We start from the raw sequence: 23,382 nt of genomic DNA on the forward strand, positions 1-23,382 counted from the left end.
CCTCTTTTTATTCAATCTTTTGTTTTGTCTCCATTATTGCTGTTTTGCCTACCCAAATAAGATATGCTTGGGAAAGAAGGCGGAGGAGAAACCAAAGGACCAATAGTTCCACAGGGATTTGGGGGAATAGGGGGCAGGGGAAGGCAGTAGTGAGCAAACAGCACCATGGACAGGGGAACAACTAGGGAATTAAAGCCAACAATAAGGGAGATGTGGTGATTCCGGTGACGTTGGAGCAACAGCAATCTAGCTGAGAGGAATTACTAAGAGGAGGAAGTAGGATGAGTGTGATGGGGCGAGAGGAGGAGGGTAAAAGGAACCCAAGGAAAGATCTAGAAAGCAGAGCTATAGACAGAGGTATGGACATACATGTGTACATATTTAAATATATCAATTCATAAAAATAGAGGTATTGGCCTAGGTATGTATGTTCATATGGCAATACATTGAGGAAGTAGGTGGACTTTGGGCCTCTGCTCAAGCCCTCCCTAAGCACAAGGACACTTTATTCTAACAACCTGGCATTCTGTGATACTCAACCTCCCGACAAGATCACTGAAGACAAAATAGGTGCATAAACAAATGTGGTCAAGAAAGATGATGATGCCCGGCTAGCAAATGCTATAGCATCTGGGGTCTTAAAGCCTTGAAGTTAAACAAGTGGCCATTTAGCAGAGAAGCAACAAGCCCACATGGAGGAAGCACACCAGCCTGGATGATCATGAAGTATTGACGAGATCAGGTAGCAGGTATCAGAAGACCCAATACAAACAAGAAAAACATATTATGGAGGATGAGGGGTGTTGAAGCAGAGACCCCAAGTCGATCTGTAGACAATAGGACAGCCCATCTCAGAAGGGTCACAAGGAAGGGATGAGTCAATCAGGGCTCAGCAGAGCACCGACGAAATGCACAATATCCTCTTGTTCTTTGAGGCTTCCTCACTATCCTGACTCCAGTCCTGCCTTTCAGTTCTGGATAGACCGGAGCAAGTGCACTGGTACAAAAAAGAGCTCATGACACACGAATCCAGGTCAGATAAACCCCCCAGGAACAGTAATGGAGTAGTGCTATCAGGAGGGTAAACAGAAGGTGTGGGGAGGAGGAGAGGAAGGGGGAACTCATCAAAATGATCTATGCATCACATAAACACGCACACACACACACACACACACACGCCTGAAGGGGAGCAACAACAGAAACATGAGTGAAGGGAGACAGCGGTCAGCAGAAGATATCAAAATAATAATAATTTATCCAGGGGTCACATGGTTGGGGGAGGGAGGGAAAAAAGAGGGTCTGGTACCAAGGGCTAAAACAGATAGTCAGTGTTCAGAAAATGATGATGGCAACATAAGTACAAATATGCTCGATACAGTTGATATATGGGTTGTTATAAGAGCTGTAAGAGCCCCCAATATAATGATATTTAAAAAGCAAGAACTCAAGATAGATCAAAGATTCAAATATAACTCCCAGAACCATAAAGATCATCAAAAGGGACAAACTTAACAGCCCCAATACAAGGCAAAACACATTACCAAATATAATGAAAAATATCCACACTATAGAAGACTTCATCAAGAAAAGAGTAGAAAGAAGACTCATAGATTGGGAAAAACATTTAGTAATGATACATCAGACAAAGGGAGCATTCAAAAATGTGTAGAACACTACAATATCATAATAAGAAAAATACAAATATAACCCAGTTTTAAAATGGCACAAAACATGAATAGACAAATTACCAAAGATGACATCCAGGCAGCCAACAACCTGAAGGTGAAATGTCCTCACTCATGAGCAATAAGATAAATACAAATTAGAGAAACACAAATTAAAATAGCAACTTACACTTTTAACAAAATTTAAAAAAATAAGCAGAAACCAATAAATTCTGGAGAGGATGTGTGGAAATTAGAATGCTCCTATGTTCCTGGTGTGACAGTAGAATTGTACAAACAGTATTACACTTCCTTGAAAAAGTGCAAATGCAACTGTCGTATGATCCTGTAATCCCTCTCCTAAACATATACCCTAAAGAAATAAAGAACACAACATGGACAGCCTATGCACACCTATGTTTATTGCAACAATTTTCATAACAGCAATGTGTTAGTCTGGGTACTTTAGAGAAACAAATCCACAGAAACCCATATATAAGAGAGAGTTTTATATAAAGGTTAAGTGCACATCAAGAAAACATCCCAACCCAGTGATGCCCAAGTCCACAAGTCCAACATTAACCCATTAACCCATATATCTGAAACCAATCTACAAAGTCCTCCTCCATCTCACAAACAGACACAACGGCGCTGACTGCAGGAGGAAAACTAAGTCAGTGAATGTGTAAGCATCTCAGCGCTGGCAGGGGTCTCCACACGGCTGCTCCAGCACCCAGGGCTGAGTCAGGGTAGGTCCATGTGGCTTCTACTCAGGGATGTCTTGCAGGAAATGAGCCTTGCCAGCTAAAGCAAGGAACTGGCTAAGGCAGCTGTACCTTGGTCCAACCATCACAAAGCAAGAGACTCGAAAGGTGAGGCTCACCAAGCCATTTATCGCTCCGCCCTTCAATTAACCCCACACGTGTTTATCAGACAGGTTGGCACAATAAACTAACTACCTCAAGCAAAAAAGATGAAAACAACCAAAAACCCCAATTATACAAGAATAGATAAACAAACTCTGGTATATCAATTCAATGGAATATTATGAAGCAATAGAAACAATGGGAATTATCTTAAATGCCATAAGACTTGGACAAAATTAAAAAGAGAACATTATGCTTAGCAACATTAGTCAAACTCATATATGCAAATCTTTAATGACAGCATTATTATTTTTAAATTTTTAATTAATCATTGTATAGGGTGGCTCTTCCAAATCTTGCGACAACCCATCATTCAATTGTATTACGCACACTTGTACACATGTTGCCATCCACATTTCCAAAGCATTTTAATTCTACTTGAGCCTTTGTATCAGCTCTTTATTTTCCCCTCCCTCTCTAACCCTCCCACCCTCATGAATCCTTGATCAATTATATATTGTTTTTGTCATTTCATGTCTCACACTGCCTGTTGTCTCCCTTCACCCACATTTCTGTTATTCATCCCTCTGGGGAGTGAGCCAAATATCTAACTTTGTGATGGGTACCTCCTGTCTCCCCGCCCCCCCCAGCCCCCCCCTCATGATATTGCCACCCCACTACTGTTCATGAGGGTATTACCGTGTTTCCCCGAAGATAAGACATACCTAAAATATAAGCCACAGCAGGATTTCTAAGCATTTGCTTAATATAAGCCATCCCCCAAAGATAAGGCATAGTGATAGGCGTGGCTCTGAGCACACCAGCATGGAGCAGTCACAACGACGGGCAGCCCTTCTCACCTGCCCCATCGTGACAGCTGCTATCTCAGAGGGGACCACGTGTGGCAACCCCATCAGCAAGGTCGGCCCCCTGTCAGGTCCCGGTCGTTCTGTGCGTGCTGCCAGCCGAGGCAGAGAGGGAGACACAGACAGTGAGAGTAAAGGTCTCCTCGGTGGAGTGAGGAGCAGGACGCTCTGCTTTGGGCATTGTGTGTCCTCAGGGGGAAGAAGGAAAGCTGGGGCTGTTGTGTGACACAAATCCGTGGGTCCATGTTCCACAAGAAGACAACTTAACTATCTTTGAACCAATGTAGATTGTTGTACCATAGTTAATAAAAATAAGACATCCCTAAAATAAGCCATGGTGTGTCTTCTTGAGGAAAAATAAATATAAGACAGGGTCTTATTTTCGGTGAAACACGTTTTCTTTCCTGAATTCCATGGGTCGAGAGCTCTTGTCTATACCAATGTGTGTACTCTGGTCTAGCCGGATGTGTAAGGTAAAACTGGATCCTGCTAGTGGGTGGAGGAAGCATTCAGGAACTAGAGCAGAGATGTGCTTTGAATGACAGCATGATTATCAGGAAAAATGATTTTCACACCAAAAGAAGACTGTGAAGACTTGGAGGAGGTTAGGGATGGGAGGCGGGGGTGAGGAGAGGAGAGGGACGAGAAATTGTGGAGGGAGGGATGAAGGATGGGGGATGAAGGGGGGCGAAATGGATGGAGAAATACATTGATGGAGAAGGTTTATGGCGCCAACCTGGCCAATAGACACATGAGGGATTAATAAGGTTGCAGTTTAATTGAAGGGCAAAGAGATAAATGGATCGGTGAGCCTCAGCTTTCCATCTCTTGCTCTCTGATGAGTAGATCAGTGTGCGGCTGCCTTAGCTAGTTCTCTGCCTCAGTTTGTGAGCTACACTACTTGGGGACACCCAACCTGAGGACCCTGTTCCTATAATTTGAGGTTCCTTTGAGGCCTGCTTTGCCACATGGGTGGTGTATACATCCCTTGAGCTGGGGACTGTTGAACCCTGTCATCTGGCTGACTGTTGGTGACCTTCCCTGCCGTTGGCTGCCTGTGTCCGGATTGCCTGTATTGCTCTACAGAAGACTCAGCTGTCTGCTTTCTTGACTTGCACCCAGCAGCCCTCGTGAGTTGAAGGATTGCAAGTATATTAACTGTCTCCCAGAAGTGAGTTGAACTGAGCCATTTGTACTATTCTGTGGATGAATTAGCTGTTTATTTCATTGTGTTATATCTATCTAACATCATAAGTGTCCTGGTTTTGTTTCTCTGAGAACCCAGTGTAACACTAGTGGGATAGTATTAGTGATTTGATAGGATGGGCCATGCAGCTGCACAGAACATGTTTTCCTTTCTTTAAAATGTATACATACATAAATATATGTATATATATTTTTTTGCTGGGTTTTTTTGTGGTTGTTAAACAAAAATAAAGTGAAGGCTCACCACCTCACAAACTCTCCAGACTCCTACCCCTCGGGTCTGAGTGGCTAAGATCATGAGGAATAGTAAAACTGACGTAGGCTTGGATTCTTCAGTGACATCTAAGTTCATTTCAGACATATTAAAAAAATGTTCAGAGAATATTTGATTTACTTGGTCACAGGATATTTGGCATTTCCTTAACTTTCATTCCCAAGTGAGTGTCTGGGAGCACAGAGAGAGTCTGTTTGTGGGACTTTGAGTGGGGGCTTGGGTGGGACCAAGGTGACCCCAGTTCTGGGACTTGCAGGGATAGTGTAACGTTAGGGCTGGTGGGCCTTAAATTTAGAAAATCTGAGGACCCTGTGACTCGGGGCATCCATGACCAGGGAGCCTGGGGTTCCCGCATCTGGGAGTGTGGGGGACACTGCGACCAGTAGGTCTGAGGAAGGCAGTCTAGAGATCTTGAGGATCCAAGTGGATGAGAGGATTTGTTAGGTTTTGGGGGTCAGTAGTAACTGCATTCTTGGCTTTGCACAATGAAAGCATTCACACCGACACTCGTTTTGTCACCCACGTGGGTTTAATGAAGGACAGGACAAGTGTCAGGTTTGACAGTCTGAAAGGGTCAGAACTGGCCCCGAACAACCACGTGGAAAAGAGCACCTGTGCGTGTGGATCTTGGGGGGATCCCGGGAGGCCAGAGGCCCAAGAACCCTAGAGGCTGAGAGCATGTGGTCCAAGTGGCTGTGGGTCCCCAAAAAGGCCCTGAGCGACTGCATGTGCACCCCCAGGGGAGAGAGACCCTCCCCGCACTCCCTGCCTCTGACCAGGAGCACCTCAAGAGAGAGTCACCGAGCATGCTCCCTGCCTTTGTGCTAGCACACCCCCCTGGCTAGGGGAAAGCGTGGTTGATGGTATTGGTTTACCCCATTGGCTGAGTTAGGCCCACCTGGGTGATGTCATGAGCCTGAGACTAGTTTGGTCCACCCATGTTACCTCCTGCCTGGCTTGGGAGATTGAGTACAAGCATGCTCAGTTTGATGTCTTCCTGGGTGTCTAAAGATTGCCTGATTTTTTCCCATCCTCCTCTATGGGGGCTTTACAGGCATGGGAGGGACACCTCTGTCCCTCAGCTAGTTAGCTACCAGATCCTTTTAGGGGATCCAGGGGGGGGTCTTCTCTCCCCTTTTTGCTCCTTCAAATGTGCATGAAGAGAGCACAGTTGGGTGAGGGGCAAGGGCAGAGAGGAGCAGGTCTGGGGCTCCCAGAAGAGGGATGTGAGTGTGGAGTCAGGAATACACACAGTGGAGCCCTTGGCTTTTCTCCAGGACACTCAGTACCACTCCCACCCTCCCATCTGGGGTGCCTCTGGAACCTCCACCACTGAAGGCCTAGCGGTGGGCACAAAGGTGGCCCTGTGTCTCTGCCTGTGGGCGGCCAGGGCATCAGAAGGAACCCAGGGCAGTTCCTGAAATGCTGTAGCACAGGGCATGGCCTGCCCCCTGCTCCCTTCCGAGGTTGCTCCCCGTCCCTCTGCAGACGGATGCACCTCAATCCACCCTGAGCTCCGAAAAGACCAGGGGCCTGCCCTCAGTCCCACCCAGACAAGATGGAGAGTTGGAGCTCAGGTCCCTCCCTCAGAGCACCTTTGTGAATGGAGCATGGATAGTACAGGGGGTGGGGAGGAGGGAGTGGTAAGGAGACCCCGGTGTTTGAACAAGGGCCATACAGTGAGACAGTCATCCCTTGGAGAGGTCATCTTCTGGTCTCAGGGGTCTGCTACCTCCCCCCACAGCACCCAGTTTCTTGGACCTCAGAGTTTCAGAATCTCCACTTCACCTTTCATCACCTGGACCCTCATCAGGAAGGCTCCTCCAGGCACCATTTCCTGGGCCACACCCACAAGTGAGGACTCTGACACCTTGCTGTGCAGGAGCTTTATTGAGCCACGTTTTACAGAGTGAGAAGCAAGCAGGTTCCCGGAGGAGCCCCCACCCTGTCCCACCTCTGGGAGGTCATCAGAAATCCCCTCTCTCCTTCTCAAATAACAAGGGAGGGACAGGACCCCCAGAGGGTGGCAGGGCTGTCACCTCAGAGGGATGGAAGGGGGTGACGGGCGCAGTGAGAGGCTGGCATTGGGGAGGATGCATTCTGCAAGCTCTTGAGAGGGGTGTTTGTGGCAGCAGCAATATTTCTCTGAATCCAGTACAAATGGGATGCCACTTTGGTGTAGACTGTAGGGTATGCTGGCTCATCACATCTTGGATGACTCCCACTCACCACCCCAACCTGGACCCATCTTTGGTTGATATGGCAGACCAGGGGTCCCCCAGAGTCACCCTGTGGAAAGAAAAGGCAGAGAGTGGTATCAGGATCCCTGAGGGCTGAGAGCAAAGGTAGGAAGCAAGGTGAGTGAACAGGATGGGACATAGGGTCTTACTTGGCAGGTGGTCTTCCCGGGGCTCCCCGCACACAGCATGTCATCCCTAATATGCACTCCCATATTCCTGTAGATCTGCCTGCACGTTTGCAAGTCCACTATGGGGACCTGCACCTGCTGCAGGTTCTTGTTCCTGGGTAGGGGCACTGCAGGGAGGAGTGGGCGGGTCTCAGGCTGTGGGTCTGGGGATTGGCCAGGAACCTCCACACAATGTCTACCCTGCTCCTGAGAGCTCCAGGTGCCAGCTTCTGGAAATGTGCCTTGGGGCTACGCATCCCCAGCTGTCATGGAGGAACCGAGCAGCGGGGAGCTTCCCTACCCTGAGGGATTGGGGCTGAGCCATCAGAAGAAGGGTGTCCCAGATATGCAGAGTCGGGGCCCTGGGTCAGCGTGGACTTGCAGCACTGAAGGCAGAGACTGTGAGCGCATCCCGCAGTTCCTCTCAGCCTCCTTTCCACTATCACCACCCACACACACCCCTCAAGATGCAGGGAGGGCAGGGACCCGGAAGGCTGTGCAGGGCCTGGTACAGAGTGATGCCTGAGCTTCCCTCCCTCCACATCCAGTCTCTGTCCCTTAACTGTGTCCCTGTGAACCATTCAAGACCAACCTCACCCATAACCCTCCCTGAGGGGACCATGCTGTTGAGTCCCTGCTCATGCTGTGCCAGCGTCCACTGTGTCCCCAGAGCCCCCATTCCCATCGGACCCCAGTGCTCCTGACCCTTACCACCAGAACGGATATCTCCCCAGCCGGTCACGATACAGTTGGTGCCTAGAGGGACCCTCAGTCCTGGATGAGGGAGGGCGACCAGTCCCACAAGGTGAGGAGAGAGCCTCACGGGGTTCTCCAACTTGAGAAGTGCGATGTCATTCCCTTGTGTTATACACTGAGGAATATAGTGGCAGGGGGTGCAGAAACTGGCCACTCTGTGATATGAGTTACTCTGATAGAGTTTTACTTCTCCCACTTTGACACGAATTCGTGGAACTCCATGTGACCTGAGGGAGAGAAGACAGGAAGCTGGCCAGAGGCTGAGAGAGACCCACTCACGCAGTCCCGGGGGCTCTACACACAGGGTACCGGAGTGGATTCCAGGGGATGGAATCCCTCAGTGTCTTTTCTGTGATCCCTCCGCCCAGGAAACACCACAGCACCCACCATGTGCCCCAACTAGTCAGAGAGTCACATGGTGGCAGGAGAGTCACTCACATTACAACACAGTGGGCAGCAGTCAGCACCCACTGCTCATGGATCAGGGAGCCTCCACACGAAAATCTCCATGGGCCACCCCATGGATCAGGGCTCCACAGGCTGACCTGCCATGGCCACTTCCCAGGTTGAGCATCGTGTCCCCCCACAATGCCCATAAGCTCAGTCTCCAGACCCAGAGCTGGGGGGGCAGAGTGAGGGGTCATCAGGGATCCAGCCCTCCCAGCCCAGAGTTCAGCTCAGCCTCCTGCTCAGACCCTCCCCAAGTGCAGGCATGAAGGGGGTAGACAGACACATATGAATGAGGTCCCCCACCACCCCAGCCCTGCTCCCTAGAAACCTGAGGGACAGGGCATCAGGGACAGAGTGGGCATCAGAAGGGGTCAGGACTCACCTGGAGTCATGGGCACAGAGGCCCCCAGGCAGAGGAGGGTCAGCAACAGCAGCATCTGCAGGGAGGGGAGTTCCTGTGTGAGGAGGAGGGGCCCCCACCCCAGGTTCTGGGAAGGAGAGGGCAGGAGTGGGCAGGCAGCCTCCTCACCTCAGCAGGGCTTTGCAGCTCTCTGCCCCAAACCCTGTCCTAGCGCCTTTATCCTCCCAGCACAGGAAGCAGTTAGGGGAGGCAGCCTCTCCTGGGGCGGGGCATGGGAGGAGGTGCAGCTTCTCCTTCAGGGCAGGAGCATCATGATGGGGCATTTGGACAAGTGAAGCATTGGTGGTCTTCTCAGCTGAGCAGAGAGCTGGGTGCTGGGTGCCTCAGTAGGGGAAGGACAGCACACAGTGGACAAATAGAAACCAGCACTTTGGCAAGACGAGAAATTGGACAAGGGCAGGGCTCAAAGGGGGAACACTAGGACCGAGACCTGGGTGCTGTGGAGTCAACCCATGAGACTCCCTTCTGAGTCCCCCAGAGGCTAACCCCTCCTTGAAAAGGACACTTGTACTGGGATCAGAGCCCAGGGCCTGGAGGAGCCACCCTCCCTCCCCTCGCAGGTCAGAAACTGCATCTGCTCCTGCCCCAGGTCTTCCTGAGCAGCAACACAGCTGACCCAGGAAGGAAGGGGACCTCGCAGAGACCCTAAGTGTCTCCCTGTCCCTACTTTGAGCGGCTTGCTCACAGCCAGGGCCCAGAAGAACTTCAACTGTGACCACATCTTAGCACCACTGTGCACACACGGAGGTGGTGACAAGGCCCTGGGGCTCCACTGGGGCTCAATGTGACCACCAACTTATATCTCTGTGCACAGCAGAGTTCTGAACCTGGGAACTGACTTGCCTATTGTTTGCCCGATCCTTTCTCAAATAGCTGTTTCATCAACCTTCTGTGGGGTGGGGTTTGCGGGGAAGCGATCCACATGCAGTGAGGGCAGGGGTCTCTGAGTTTGGACAAAGGCCCCCTGGCAGGTAACCACCCACCACATAGAACAACTGCTGCTGCCGAGGGCCTCCAACCTGAGGCTGCATCGGGGAGACCCAGTTCCACAGGCATTTGTAAGACTCCGTGGCCAGACCCTCCGAAGAGGACAGTCTCTCCCTGCTTCCTAGTCAGCCGTGTCTGGAAACTCTGCTGGACCCTGGGCCCCACGGGCAACCTGCTGGCACTGGAAGTACCTCTGGCATAGCTGCCCGCATCGCAGCGACACACCAGCTGCGGCATCTGCACCACTACCGGCCTGCACGCAGTGTAGACACTTACCTCACTCCTCACCTGTCCCCTCCCAGCCTCTGGCACAGGACGTCTCCTGACTGTCCTTCACCTGACCTTTCCCAGATGCCACACACTCAGAATCTCACGCTAGAGGGGCTTTGGGGACTGGGGTCCTCACTTAGTGAAGGGTACTAGATTCCTCCTGGGGCTTGATGGGGAGGACTGTCCCCATGGCTCATGGCTCCCCATGGACGAGGCACTGCTGCTGGCGGCCGCTGTGCTTTCTGTCTGAGTACTCTAGTTGAGGGCCACTGGTGCTGTGTCTGCTTCATGTTGACCATGTGCCAGCCATCCACACGTTCACTAGGGGTTGTCATGGGATTGCCGGGGTCCTCTGTCAGGATGACTGTGTCTGCCCCCTTCCTCCGCCCAGCCCTCGGTCAGCTCTCAACTCTTCCTCGAGCCGTTCCCCAGGGACTGAGGGTGGGGAGTCTTCCTTCTAGCTCACTGTCCGCCCGCATGGCTGCTTTTATGAAGTGTCCTTCCCACCCTCTGTACATTGTATCTCTTTTTTAAAAACATTTTATTAGGGGCTCATACAACTCTTATCACAATCCATACATGTACATACATCAACTGTATAAAGCACATCTGTACATTCTTTGCCCTAATCATTTTCAAAGCATTTGCTCTTCACTTAAGCCCTTTGCATCAGGTCCTCTTTTTTCCACTTCCTCCCTGCTCCCCCCTCCATCATGAGCCCTTAATAATTTATAGATTATTATTTTGTCATATCTTGCCCTATCCGGCGTCTCCCTTCACCCCCCTTTCTGTTGTCCTTCCCCCAGGGAGGAGGTCACATGTAGATCCTTGTAATCGGTTCACCCTTTCTAACCCACTCACCCTCCACTCTCCCAGTATCGCCCCTCACACCCCTGGTCCTGAAGGTATCGTCCACCCTGGATTCTCTGTGCCTCCAGCTCTTATGCACCAGTGTACAACCTTTGCCCTATCCAGTCCTGCAAGGTAGAATTTGGATCATTGTAGTTGGGGGGGAGCAAGCATTTAGGATCTGGTGGAAAGCTTTATTCTTCATCGGTGCTACATCGCACCCTGACTGACTCATCTCCTCCCTAGACCCCTCTGTGAGGGTATCTCCAGTGGCCAATAAATGGGCTTTGGGCCTCCACTCTGCACGTTCCCCTTCATTCACTATGGTCAGTTTTTTGTTGTTGTTGTTCTGATGAAGCCTTATACCTGGTCCCTTTGGCACCTCGTGATCGCACTGGCTGGTGTGCTTCCTCCATGTGGGCTTTATTGCTTCCAAGCTAGATGGCCGCTTATTCACCTTCAAGCTTTTAAGACCCCAGACACTATCTCTTTTGATAGCCAGGCATCATCAGCTTTCTTCGCCACATTTGCTTATGCACCCGTTTGTCCTTGGCGATCGTATCATGGAGGTGTGCAGCCAATGATATGATTTTTTTTGTTCTTTGATGCCTGATAACTGATCCCTTCGGGACCACGTGGTGGTCACACAGGCTGGTGTGTTCTTCCATGTGGGCTTCGTTGCTTCTGAGCTAGATGGCCGCTTGTTTATCTTCAAGCCTTTAAGACTCCAGACACTATCTCTTTTGATAGCCGGGCACCATCAGCTTTCTTCACCACATTTACTTGTTCACCCGCTTTGGCTTCAGCAGTTGTGTATCACTTTTTTAACTCTTTTCTCAGGCACTTTGTGTGTTACTTATAAATATTGGATACAAGTTTTTATATTTGCAAATATTTTGTCCTTGTATTTGGCTAGAATTTTCTTTCTCTCAAGAACATGTATGTGTACGTGTGCGTGTGTGTTATGTGTGTGTGTGTGTGTGTGTGTGTGTTGAGAATGTCTTCAGGGGGAGAAATGTTATTTCCCTCAATAGTCTGTAATGACTTGTGCTACCTCTTGGGTGGTACCTACTCTCGCCATCTTCTCCCACCTTCCCTCCCCCCTGGGATGCAGCCTCTGCCTGGACGAGTCTTTTACATCCAATTTTGGAATTTGTTGTCACCTGGCCCGTCCTCTCGCAATCTTCATATTTCAGTTGTTGATGGCTCAGACCAGGGAACCATCTTGAGCTGTTATTTTATATTTCAATCGCCTTTCTTTTGCGTCCTTTCTCGCCTCTCTTCCAGAATTGATATCTTCCTGTGACCTCAATAAGATAAGAACCTTATCAGCCTCTCACAACCCCTGGCTCCCCCCAAATCTATCGTGTTGAGGTCATCAGGACTGTGAATTCTGAGTGTGGGGCTATTTCTCGCTTTCCTGTGGGCTATCTCTTCTTAAAGTTGAGAACAACCGTGACCAAGATAACCGTCCTCCTTACCAAGTCTTCTTCCCACAGGGCCTCCTGTCTGTGTCTGTGCTCTGCTGTCAGAGCTGGGCCGAGGGTGTGTCAGAGGGGAGAGATGCCGGGAGCCTGAGGATAGATCCATGTTCTCATCCTGAACGAATGTGCCCTGGAGAGAAGGCTCTGGGTTCTGCGTCATTTTGCTCCCTGCCTGTGAATGTTGTCTGACTGTGGATGTGAATGTGGACCAGCTGTTGGGAAGGTCACCATAACTGGAGTCTTTTGTCTCCCAAGGGGCTAGAACCCCCACGTGGGAAGTGACGGTGGAAAGGGTTACAGTCTCGGGAACCCACGGGGGCTGCTCTACCCTGTCCTGTAGGGTCGCCCTGCGTCAGCATCAGTCGATGGCAGTGACTTTGTCTCGGTTGCTGATTTTTGTTTCTTTGATTGACAAAGCAGGAAACAGTACCCCATCTCTAGTGGGGGTCTCTGACATGTGCGCTCCCTCTCTTGCTATGTGGGCGTTTTCTCTGTTGTTTTGACCCCTCCCTCGTCAAGGACATAGGTGGTCTAGTGGGCTGCATACAGTGGCATGTTGAGCTCAGGCCCACTGGGGGTGAGGGTGGTTGCTGGATGCAGCTGGGGATCACAGGCCCCTCCTTCAGTATCCATCCCCAGAGAAGGGACACCTGGATACAAAATGCAAATCCAGCTAGAAAGGAATTAAGAATATGGCGCCATTGGCAGACACCCCCTAGCCTCCTTGGAACTTGGCTGCCCCCGACACGCCCCTGGAGCCAGCCCTGCCCCCAAGGTCCTCAGCTTGGGCTCACCCTAACCAGGTCCTCGCTTTTTGCATGTTCCCCTGCCTCTCTCCAGCGTGCTGCTCCCCATACTGTCCTCATGACCCCAATTCTGAATGCAAAATACTCGGGTTCTTGAGGCCAAAGACTCTGGCCTCAGAGCAGAGGTCCCCACCCAGAACTGGTCCCCCTGGCTCTGAATTAGCTGGAGGTGTGGGTGTCTGTGCCCCACCCCCACCCCGCCCCAGGCTGACGCTCCAGGAACACTGGTGAGTCAGTAGTTGGGGCATCGATCCTATGCTGCTTGGTCAACATTTGCTGGTCTTGGAGGCCCCCAGACAGGGATAGGCCCCTTTTCAGCCCATCAGGAGTCCTGGGCTTCTTAGTTCTAGGGGTACAGGGTGTGGAAGTCCAGACCCCACACCCCATGAGGATGGGATCTGGGGTTTTGTGGTCTAAGGGTGGGGGATGCCCCTCACTGGCACTATCATCTACCCCTTACTTTCCCATCCTGCCAGTCAAACAGTCTGGAGCCAGGACTTTCCTTGACTTGAATGGGGGCACAGGACACCCTCAAACTAGGACCAGGAAAGGTGCTATATATAGGGCCTGAGGAGGGGGCAGGAAGATCCTAACTGTCTGCATCTCTGCCCACCCCCCACCTCCACCTCAGCCCTGAGACTATTCTGAGCAGACTCTCTGCAGGTCCAGCTGTCAGACACCCCAGTCAGCAAGGTCAGCAGGGTCCCCGCTGCAGGTAGGCCTTTCTCCCCCAGCGCCCCTCCCCCTGCCCCATCCACAGCACCAAAGCTTCTGTTCACACCACCCATGATGGGGATGGAGGCCGAGAAGCAGGGTAAGCAGGAGCTGACTTATGCTTTCTCTTCTGTGGAGACCAGTTCCCCGTTTTCACACCAGCATTCATGGCTCACTGAGAAACTCCATTTGTTCACTACAGATGAGGACATAGGCACAAAGGAGCCCGTGCTTACCTGACTGACTGGGCCATCTGCCCCTGCTGTGGGGACCTGGGTGATGAGCCACACTGGGATAGAGATCGAGGGCCTTTGCCCCATCTGGCTGGCCCCAAAGCTCAGAAGGAAGCTCTACCCCCAGCTGTCCCCGGAAGACCCCTGGGCACAGGTTGGTGATGGATGTGGAAATGTGCTTAGAGAAGGGCACTCTGGGTGAGAGAACTGCACAGACCCTGGCTACTCAGGGCCCCTCTGAGGCCCAGGCTCCCTCTTAGAGCATAAGAGTCAGGGTAGATACCCTCCTAGGCCACTGGCCCTCAGCCCCTAGGTTCTAGGTGAACAGAATCCATGGGAGGGGGAGGCAGGGTGTGGGCCAGAGAGTTACACCCACACCTGTGTGCCCCCAAACATCCCCTGCCTGAAATAAACTCCATTGCACCCACATCACCCCCTTGAACCCCCTGGGCGTGGGGCACTAGGCCAGTGGGACAATCTGCTGCTCTCTGTGGGGATGCTCAGAACCTGGGGTGGGGTGACAGGGGCTGCATGGTGACCAGTGCTCCCAGGTGACCTGACACCCTGTGCTGGCCCACAAGTCCCCATCATGACAGGGTAGGGTCTGTGCTATGGAGAGGCACCCACAGAACCCTCTAGGTGCATGGTGGTCTCTGTCTCAGCCACATGCTTCCTTGGGGGGGTGGGAATGTCACAAGCCACTGACCACCAACAGCCAGTGGACTGCTGCCCCATTGGGCCTCCCTCTAAGGCTTCTTCCAAAACACCAAAATCACCACCATCAAGTCGATGCCGACTCATAGTGAGCCTATACGACTGATCCTCCCCTGTGGGTTTCTGAGACTGCAACTCTGGCCAGGACTAGAAAGCCTGTCTTTCTCCTGCTGAGTGGCTGGTGGTTTCAAACTTCGGACCTTGTGGTTAGCAGTGTAACACATAACCACTCCAGCACCAGCGTTCCTCCCAAGGCTCCTTGTTCTAGGGCACCAGGAGGTCCCCAGCACCCTCTCCCCTGCCCACCTCGTGCCTGCCCAGCTGCCCCCTCCAAGCTCTCAGGAGCTGCCTGGGGGAGGACCACCAGGAGGAAGAAGGGTTAGTACACGGTGTGCTATCTAGATTAGAAGGGGCCTTGGTTTGGGTAGTGTAGCTGCTGGTTCACGACTTAGGATGCATCTTGCACCAGCCACAATGCGCTCCTCTGAGGGGGTGCTGGCAGGGAAACCGGGGCCGGACTGATCAGGAGCGCTAGTGGAGCTTTATAAAGGACCCAAGGTGGCACTGGGCATTAAGCATGGCTAGGGAATGGCAAGGCTGACAGTCAACTTCTCTGGGATTTACAGGCTGAGGAGACCTGGGGGGGTCCCTGCGTGTTGACCTCCAAGCAGCAGTGGGCTTGCGTTTGCCCTTGCAGCTCCCAGGGCCCTATGGCCTGGGAAGGGTTCGGCTGCTGCTCAAAAGGTTATCGGTTCTAACCCACTGTGGGTGCCAGGGAAGCCGCCTGGCCCTCAGGCTCCATAAAGGCCTGAGTCTGAGACAGCCAGGCGGTTCTACTCCAGCCTAGGTGAGTCCAAATGGGCTAGATGCGTTGGAGTAGATTTCAACAATCAAATAGCATCTTCAGGACGTTTTCTTTTTGCATACAACTGCTCAAAAATACATAGGGAATGCCTTTAAAAGGGGCTGTGGAGATACAGTCCCCCCACCCCCCAAAGACATGCCAAACATTAGGGGCTCTTTGCCAGCATATGGTGAGAGATCAGATGCTTATAGACATCCTCCCTGAAGGCAGTCAGTTGCCAGACAGGTAGGGCCACTCCCTGCTGTGAAGGACAATGGGCTACTTCTCCCTAAAGGCTTTTGATCATTAGCTAGGCTCCTGTAGGTGGGGTTTACACCCTACTGATAATGGTTCCTATGGAGACCCAGGGAACAGATCAAATCTGCTCAGTGACATCCGAAGTTTGACTACCATTTGAATCTGAGATCCACCCATCTTGTCACAGGGATACCCCCAATCCCTCCTCTTCCTATTGCATGTATATCCCTAGATTGTCCCCCTCTCGTTGCTGTATAACCTATAGTGCAACCCCTTCCTGTGACTTATGACTTTACCTGTAATTAATGGGCTTGAATGCCCCCCAAAGATTTATAGGCCTGAGTTAGCAATAAAGAGCTCCCTCTCAGGCGCCCCTCTTGGCCTCCCTCTCCTCCCCTGTTCCCTTTCCCCTTGTCCTCATCCCCCTCCCCCTCTCTGCGTGGACCACCAAGCGTGACTGAGGTGAGCATGCTACCATGAAATGTGTCTGATTCCATTATTTCTAGCTCTCTTTTATCTCTGATGATCTCTGTGTGAGAGATTGGAGACGGAGGTGTGGAACAGAGATAGAATTTAGTCAGGAATGTGAACTTGGGAAAGATTTTATTTTAAAGATTTTAAAGACCTCCAGGGAGGCAAGGGAGAGCAGAGACAGGGACGGGGGGCATGAGGCCCCGGGCGGTTCCGAGACCCAACGAGTTAGGTCAGGGAAATAACAGCTTGTAGGAAAGGTGATGGTAGTTATATAGGGTCTGAGCTAAGGAAGTATATGTTAACAGAAGGGAGAATCTTTATTGCTTGCAGCTGCAGGGCCTTAAGTCAGGATGTGATTACTTACAGGGAGGTTATCTTGTTGCATGCAAACCTGCTCTTTGAAGGTTGAAGACCTGCTGGGGAAGGGGCTATGCAGATCAGCCTGGGAAGGTAAATAGCTTCCTGAGGTGCTGGGGCAGGAGTTGCATAGTTCAATAGGTCATCCATCTTCCCAAGAGGCTGGTAATGGGGGTGTGATGCTTCATCTTCCTGAGGAGCCAGAGAGGAGGTGGGAGCTGCCTGGTCCAGATCCGGCCCAAACATTCCAAACGTTTTAATACTGGTAATGGGGTGACATGTTCTGTCTTAACTACTTCCTGCTGAAATAGGGTGAAGGGGGGGGGATTACATTTGGAAGGTTTGGGGACCAGGCCGGTTGGCAGCAGACTGTAAGGGTGGAGAAGAAGCTGATTGAAGGTCAGGTTGGAAATATCTTTCATTCATTCCTGCAAAAACTTAAACACACAAGGAGCTAAAAGCAAAAGGGCACAGATCATTATTAGAGGTTTCATGAGGCACATGAGTGTGAGTGGGATTAACAGACTGCCAAATTGATGCAGAAAAAAAGTCATCCTCATCCTGATTTGTGAAGTAACAGATTATCTGTGGTTGGGGCTTGGGCAGTGACAAGGAGGGGATGGGAGAAGCTGATTTGAATTAGTTAAGCTGTGGGCAACCTTGTTTGCTTTGTCACTTCCCCATGAACTATCAGGGAAACTATCAACTTGATGACCTTCACGTTTCTCAAACTGTAATCTTTCTTACCATGAACACATTCACTTCTTTCTCATCAACTTCTCGGCAGACAGCTTTCCGTAACTTTCAAACTTCTTCACATACTGGCACAGCCAGACATTCTACAATAAGTTATCCAACTCTTTTTCTGACTATTTGCAACCTATTCTGACCTTTTGAAACTTACTGTTTCCATCTAGACTTAAACATTCACCAAAATGAAAATTGTCTTAACTAAGTATCAACAAAGGGTTGAAGGTCTGTTGGGAGTCGCACCTGCTGCACTGCATAAAGGCTGCTGCAACCACTCTCGGGGAGTCTAATGGTTCAGTTATAAGGGGGGAATTGGGGACCTAATGTAAAGTATTTGTTCACTCAAAGTCAGTGGTTAGAGGTTCTTTATGACTTCGTGTTTGTTTAGAGTTAAACTCTGAGTGGCGGGGGTGGGGCGCAGGCTTAAACAGCAGCAGAATGAGAAAGGTGTGTCTTGAGGGAGAGAGAAGTTAAGGGAGTTGGGCTGTGTCTGCTTTAGAACTGTTTTAGGAGGGGCTGCAGGTAAAGGCAAAGGAATGTTGACAAGCTGGGTTACGGGGGATGGTGAAAAAGCCATAGTGGAGGGGGAAATGTGGGACAAAAGAGTATATGGGGTCGGGAGCTACCGGGTGTATGGGGATAGCATCTTCGTTAATGAGGTGCAGGTCCTGGACCAAGCGATAAGTACCATTTGGTTTCTCACTGGTAAGATTGGAGTGTTGCAGGGAGAGTGGGTAGGAGTAATGAGGTGGTTAGAAAGGAGGCGTAGTGTGATGGGTTAACATGGGGAAGCAATGGGGTCTGTAGGGTCCGTTCTTCCAGGTCGGGTGAAAGAAGGGAAGGATCAGAGGTGCTGTGAGCCCAGAAGTAAGGTGTTAGGAGGCTCCTAACTTATTTAAAATGTCTCTTCCCAACAGAGGGACCGGGCACAAAGGGATTATAAGGAAGGAATGAGTAAAGGGCCAGTACACCTGGGGCAGGCAGGCTTGCCATCAATATCCATGACCGAGATTGAGGAAGGACGGCCTAGCCCTGAAAATGAGGGCAGGTCAGAACATAGCTTCTGCGTAAGAAGGAAATTACTCACCCAATACCTTGAGCAATACCCCAGGCTTGGTGAGGGCGATGGGGGTCCAGTCAGGGTCACCTCAGACTTTGGCCAATCCCAGCAGGACAAACGGTGGGTCAGGAATTGGAAGGAGAGTCCCCCCCATGTGGAGACGCAAAGGGCCTGTCGCTTTTCCAAGGACAGTCGGACTTCCAGTGTCCGCTTTGACCGCAACCCAGGCAGAGTTTGGTTGGAGCTCCAGGTCTGGGGTACTTCTGTGATCAGTGCCCTTCCCTGCACTTGAATCAGGCACCAGGTGGTGGTCATTGTTTCCATACACCCTTGGCCCTCACTGCCCTTCTGGGGCCTCGGAGATCGCCAGCCGCTGGGCTGTTTCTAAGGCTTGCATTTGAAAATTTACCTTCTGCCAGAACCAGGCATCATGGGCTGACTGCCTGCTCCTCACGGCTGTTAAATCCTAGACTGGGGTTTAAGGAACTTTTTCCCGCTTTTTTAAGGTTTTAATGTAAAGCATCAGTGGCTGACAGTATTATAAAGTGAGTGGCCAAAACAGTAATGCCCGTTGGGGAGGTGGGGTCCAATCTAGGATACTGGGTTAAATCTTCGGTGAGGCGCGAGAGAGAAAAGCTGCAGGGGTTTTATCTGGCTGTTGAGTAATTTGTTGCAGCTTGTCCAAATGAACTGCTTCGTGGGAGATGGCTTGGCAGCCGGCAAGCAAACATTGTATCATGCTGTCTCGCCTAGCTCTACCTTCCTGTCCAGCTTGGGTATCTGTTTAAGTCCAAGCCGGTTCTTCCCTGGGAACTACCTGAGGTCCCACAGGCATGGGGGCATCGGTGAGAAGGCCCTGATCTGCGTGCTGCAGGGGGCTGTAAAAACCCAGTCCCACTAATCAGGAGTTGGGTAGAAGTGAGGCCTAGATAGAGATCGTGCCAGGTTAAGTCATAAGCTTGGGTGAGGTATCGGAACTCATTGATAGAAGTACTGCCTTCTACCCCAGCAGCTTCACAGAGTGGGCAAACATGATGCGCCCTGGTGTGGGAAGCAACAGGGGAGGAAAGGGGGACAGGAGAGGGTTGGGGAGGCTGAAGTTGAGGGAGTTGCGGTTGACCAGGTTGAAGGGGTTGGGGGAATGAAGCGGGGCTGGAGGCGAGGGAGTTGTGAAGAGTAATCAGGGGCCGGAGTAGGCTCCGGGTTTACAGGAGACAGTAGGGAGTAGGGCAGAGGATGGGTAGAAGGGCGGGACAACGCCTCCAGGGAGTCCAAAGGGATGAGGTTGGTTCGTGGGGTGGCGGGGATAACAGGAGTTTGGAAGAGGCCGCCGCAGGTGATGGGGCCAGGAGGACTTGGGCTGGGTGGGAGGAGGTACACAAAGAAGGACTCGAGCGGAGGAAAAAGAACGCATGGATGTACGGAACCTCAGACCATTTGGGGGTTTGGTGACAGAAGTTGTCATGGTCGCAGAGAATACTGAAATCTGGCCAGCACGACCCATTAACCAATTTGTACTGTGGTCACACTTGGTTACAGAAAAAGACCAGACACTTAGGGCGAGTGTCTGGACCCAGGCCCAGTTTAGTGAGATTGCCCAGCAGACATCCCAAAGGGCTGTCCCTGGGAGAACTAGAGAGAGTGCTTCCCATGGCGTCTTCAACTGCAGGGGGGTACGGGCAAAGGAGAAGGAGAGTCCTGGACTCTCCGGAACAGGAAGTTTCCCTGGCACAGGGCTGCGGCTTTAACCGGTAGGCAGGAACCTTGGATCAGTGAAAGACGACCCGGGAGCTGAGGAGGGGAGGGACCTGGCTTTGCGGCCGGTGAATAGAGGTCAGTCCTGATGGCCTTTTGTTCAGGGTCAGAAAGGGAAGGAGAGTGGAGTAGTTTAGAGAAAGCACTGCAGAGCTGCAAAAATGAGGCACACAAACAAGTAAGTGAAGCTCATACTCACCCTCTGCGCTCTGGTCCAGTTGGAAGGTGCGGTGACTGCCAGGTCGTGCCAACAGACCAAGAAGTGCTTGCATAGAAAGGCCTCAGAGGACCGTGGAAGCAGAGGATATGGCTGTGCACCGGCCAAAGAGAGGCCGGGGCAGCACAGAGGCCCCTCCTGCCAGTACCGGGTTTCGGCACCAAGATGAGAGTTGGAGACAGAGGAGCGGAACAGAGATAGAGTTTAGCCAGGAATGTGAAGTTGGGAAAGATTTTATTGAGGCAGGGAAAGATCTCCAGGGAGGGAAGGGAGAACATGGAAAGGAACAGGGGCATGAGGCCCCAGGCAGTTCCAAGGCCCAACGAGTTAGGTCAGGGAAATAGCAGCTTGTCGGAGAGGTGGTGGGAATTATATAGGATCTGAGCTAGGGAAGTTTATGTTAACAGAAGAGAGAATCTTTATTGCCTTATTGCTTGCAGCTGCAGAGCCTTAAGTCAGGATGTGATTCCTGGGAGGTTATCTTGTTGCGTGCAGACCTGCTCTTTGAAGGTTGAAGACCTGCTGGAGAAGGGACTGTGCAGATCAGCCTGGGAAGGCAAATAGCTTCCTGGAGTGCTGGGGAAGGAGGTTCATAGTCCAATAGGTCAACCATCTTCCCAAGAGGCTGGGAATGGGGGTCTGAAGCTTCATCTTCCTGAGGAGCCAGAGAGGAGGTGGGAGCTGATGGTCTGGACCCGGCCTAAACACTATGACTGTAATATAATATTTATATATCTCAACTGTACAATTGTGCCTATTGAACTCATGATTAGTGGGGGGGGTGCAGGCAACCTTTCCACCACAGATGTAGACAGAGCCAGAGGAGTCAGCTCAGAACCCTGTGATGGGCATCTTGTGCCAGATGGACAACTGCCCTCAGATCCCATGACCCCACCACAGATCAGAGGGGCTCAGTCACTGAGCATCCCAGGAAGATGCCTCCTTCCCACCCACTATATGCCCAGGGCTAATTTCCCAGTATAGAGAACCAGACCTCCACAGGCCAAGTCAGAGGGCCACTTGGAAACTCCCTAGTCCCAGGACCCCCGTGCATGGGGGAAGCTAAACTACAAATATATGGATGGGATGTCATTGATCCTGATAATCCACCAGGATTCAGCTTCACAAGTGGACTTGTAGTCCTCCGGGCCAGCACCTGGGCCAGAGCGGGCAGGCCATCTGGCCTGATGGGGTCACAGGCACATTAGTGTCACACTCTGAGGGTATGGGGGATCACTGCACCCTGTTGGCCTTCCCTCTCCTGACAACTGCACCCTGAGAGAAGGTGGGAGCAGAGCAAGCCCAGAAGGGGCCCCACAGCCCAGGTCATGGCCTCCCATGCCAGGAGGCCTGATAGGGCCCAGAGACAAGCTGGAAGACCATGCAGAGCCCTGAAGAAAAGGATTTCAGGACCCCTCACCCAACTGCTTAACCTCCAGCCTTGGGAAAAGCGTGCTCTATCCATTCAACAACCATCCACCCCACAGCTCCCTCCAAACCTGGGGCGGAGGCAGGGTTCGATCTGCAGCAGCGGCCAGACCACCTGGGTCCCATCCCCTGAGCAGGACCCTGGGCCAGCCCCAATCCAGCCCGACTAGCTGAGCCTGATGCTGTGGGTACCCAGCCTCAGTCCCCTGTTATCTATCAACTGTCACTGCCTGAATGGGCATCAGTATCAGGGATCTGGCCAGATAAGAGGAAATTCCTGGTAGCAGCCCAGCCCCCACCCTGCTGCCTCCATCCCCCACAGGCCCATTGTGGCTTCTTGGGATAAAATAAGCCTTGGTGACTCCCACTAGGGAACATTCAGGAAAAGGCAGCACTGTCGCCAGGGACAGGTGAGGAGCAGGGCTCAGCAGAGGGGGTGATTAGGGACCAGGCTGTGCGAGCGGGAGAGGCCGTAATGTCCAGGCTGTCACACAGATCCTTGGCTTTTGCACCTGTCAGACCCACAGGACCGTGTACCATGAACAACAATGTGTCCACGGGGCCTGCAATTAGACAAGCCTTCCAGTACAGGACACGGGCCCTCCTGCTTCCTGCTCAGTCTGTAATCCCAAAAAACACTCCCCAAACTGTTTCTGCTGCTGGTTTCCACCAAGTCAGTGGGTTCAACTCTCAGGGACCCTGAGCAACAGGGGAGCTGCTGTGGCCCAGGCAGCCAGGCCTTTCCCCTGAGGACACCAACCTCCAGTGGCCAGGGGAGTGCTGACCCACTGGGCCTCCACTTGCTCTGGGCAAAAAGCAAGTCTATTCAACCAGGACAGGAAAGCCCAGTGCCGTGTCCTCTCCTGGGGCTGATGGAGAGAGCAGGGAAGAGGCCGCTGCCCGCAGACAGGGGTGGGAGTGAAACCAGTGGGACAATTTCTAGAACCCCCTGGAGCCCGGCACCCCACTCCTGGTGTGTGCTCACACAACAGCCAAACCTACATGGAGTACTGGGCCCCCCAATGTAAGAGCTCCACCAGGAAGGACAGGGGCATCGGTCAGGATCCCACTGGACAGAATGACCAAGTGACCAAGTGGAGTGCTGCAGGACCACGAGTAGTGGGGAGTCTGGGCTGCAGGGACGTGTGCAGGGGGGTCGGGTCACCCTCGAAGGGTTCTGAGAGAACAAGGGGGAGCAGAGAGGATGTCCTGTGGCTGACACTTATCACTGTCAAGTCTGTGCCAAACGGAGCCCCACACAGATGGGGGTGG

The 23,382-nt window shown here is 51.9% G+C and overlaps 1 protein-coding gene across 1 annotated transcript in view; it reads right to left on the bottom strand.

The window, feature by feature from the left end:
- The window catches only part of LOC142422867 (tryptase delta-like), a 46,795-nt gene extending 37,164 nt beyond the window's left edge, over positions 1-9,631 (bottom strand). The window contains 4 exon segments of the mRNA XM_075528096.1: positions 7,106-7,165; positions 7,266-7,411; positions 8,872-8,926; positions 9,578-9,631. Coding sequence (XP_075384211.1) covers positions 7,106-7,165; positions 7,266-7,411; positions 8,872-8,926; positions 9,578-9,631 — 315 coding nt within the window.
- Between the last annotated feature and the right edge of the window lie 13,751 nt (positions 9,632-23,382).

Source organism: Tenrec ecaudatus, chromosome 12 (assembly GCF_050624435.1).
Source record: "Tenrec ecaudatus isolate mTenEca1 chromosome 12, mTenEca1.hap1, whole genome shotgun sequence".
In the NCBI taxonomy this organism is placed as follows: domain Eukaryota; kingdom Metazoa; phylum Chordata; class Mammalia; order Afrosoricida; family Tenrecidae; genus Tenrec; species Tenrec ecaudatus.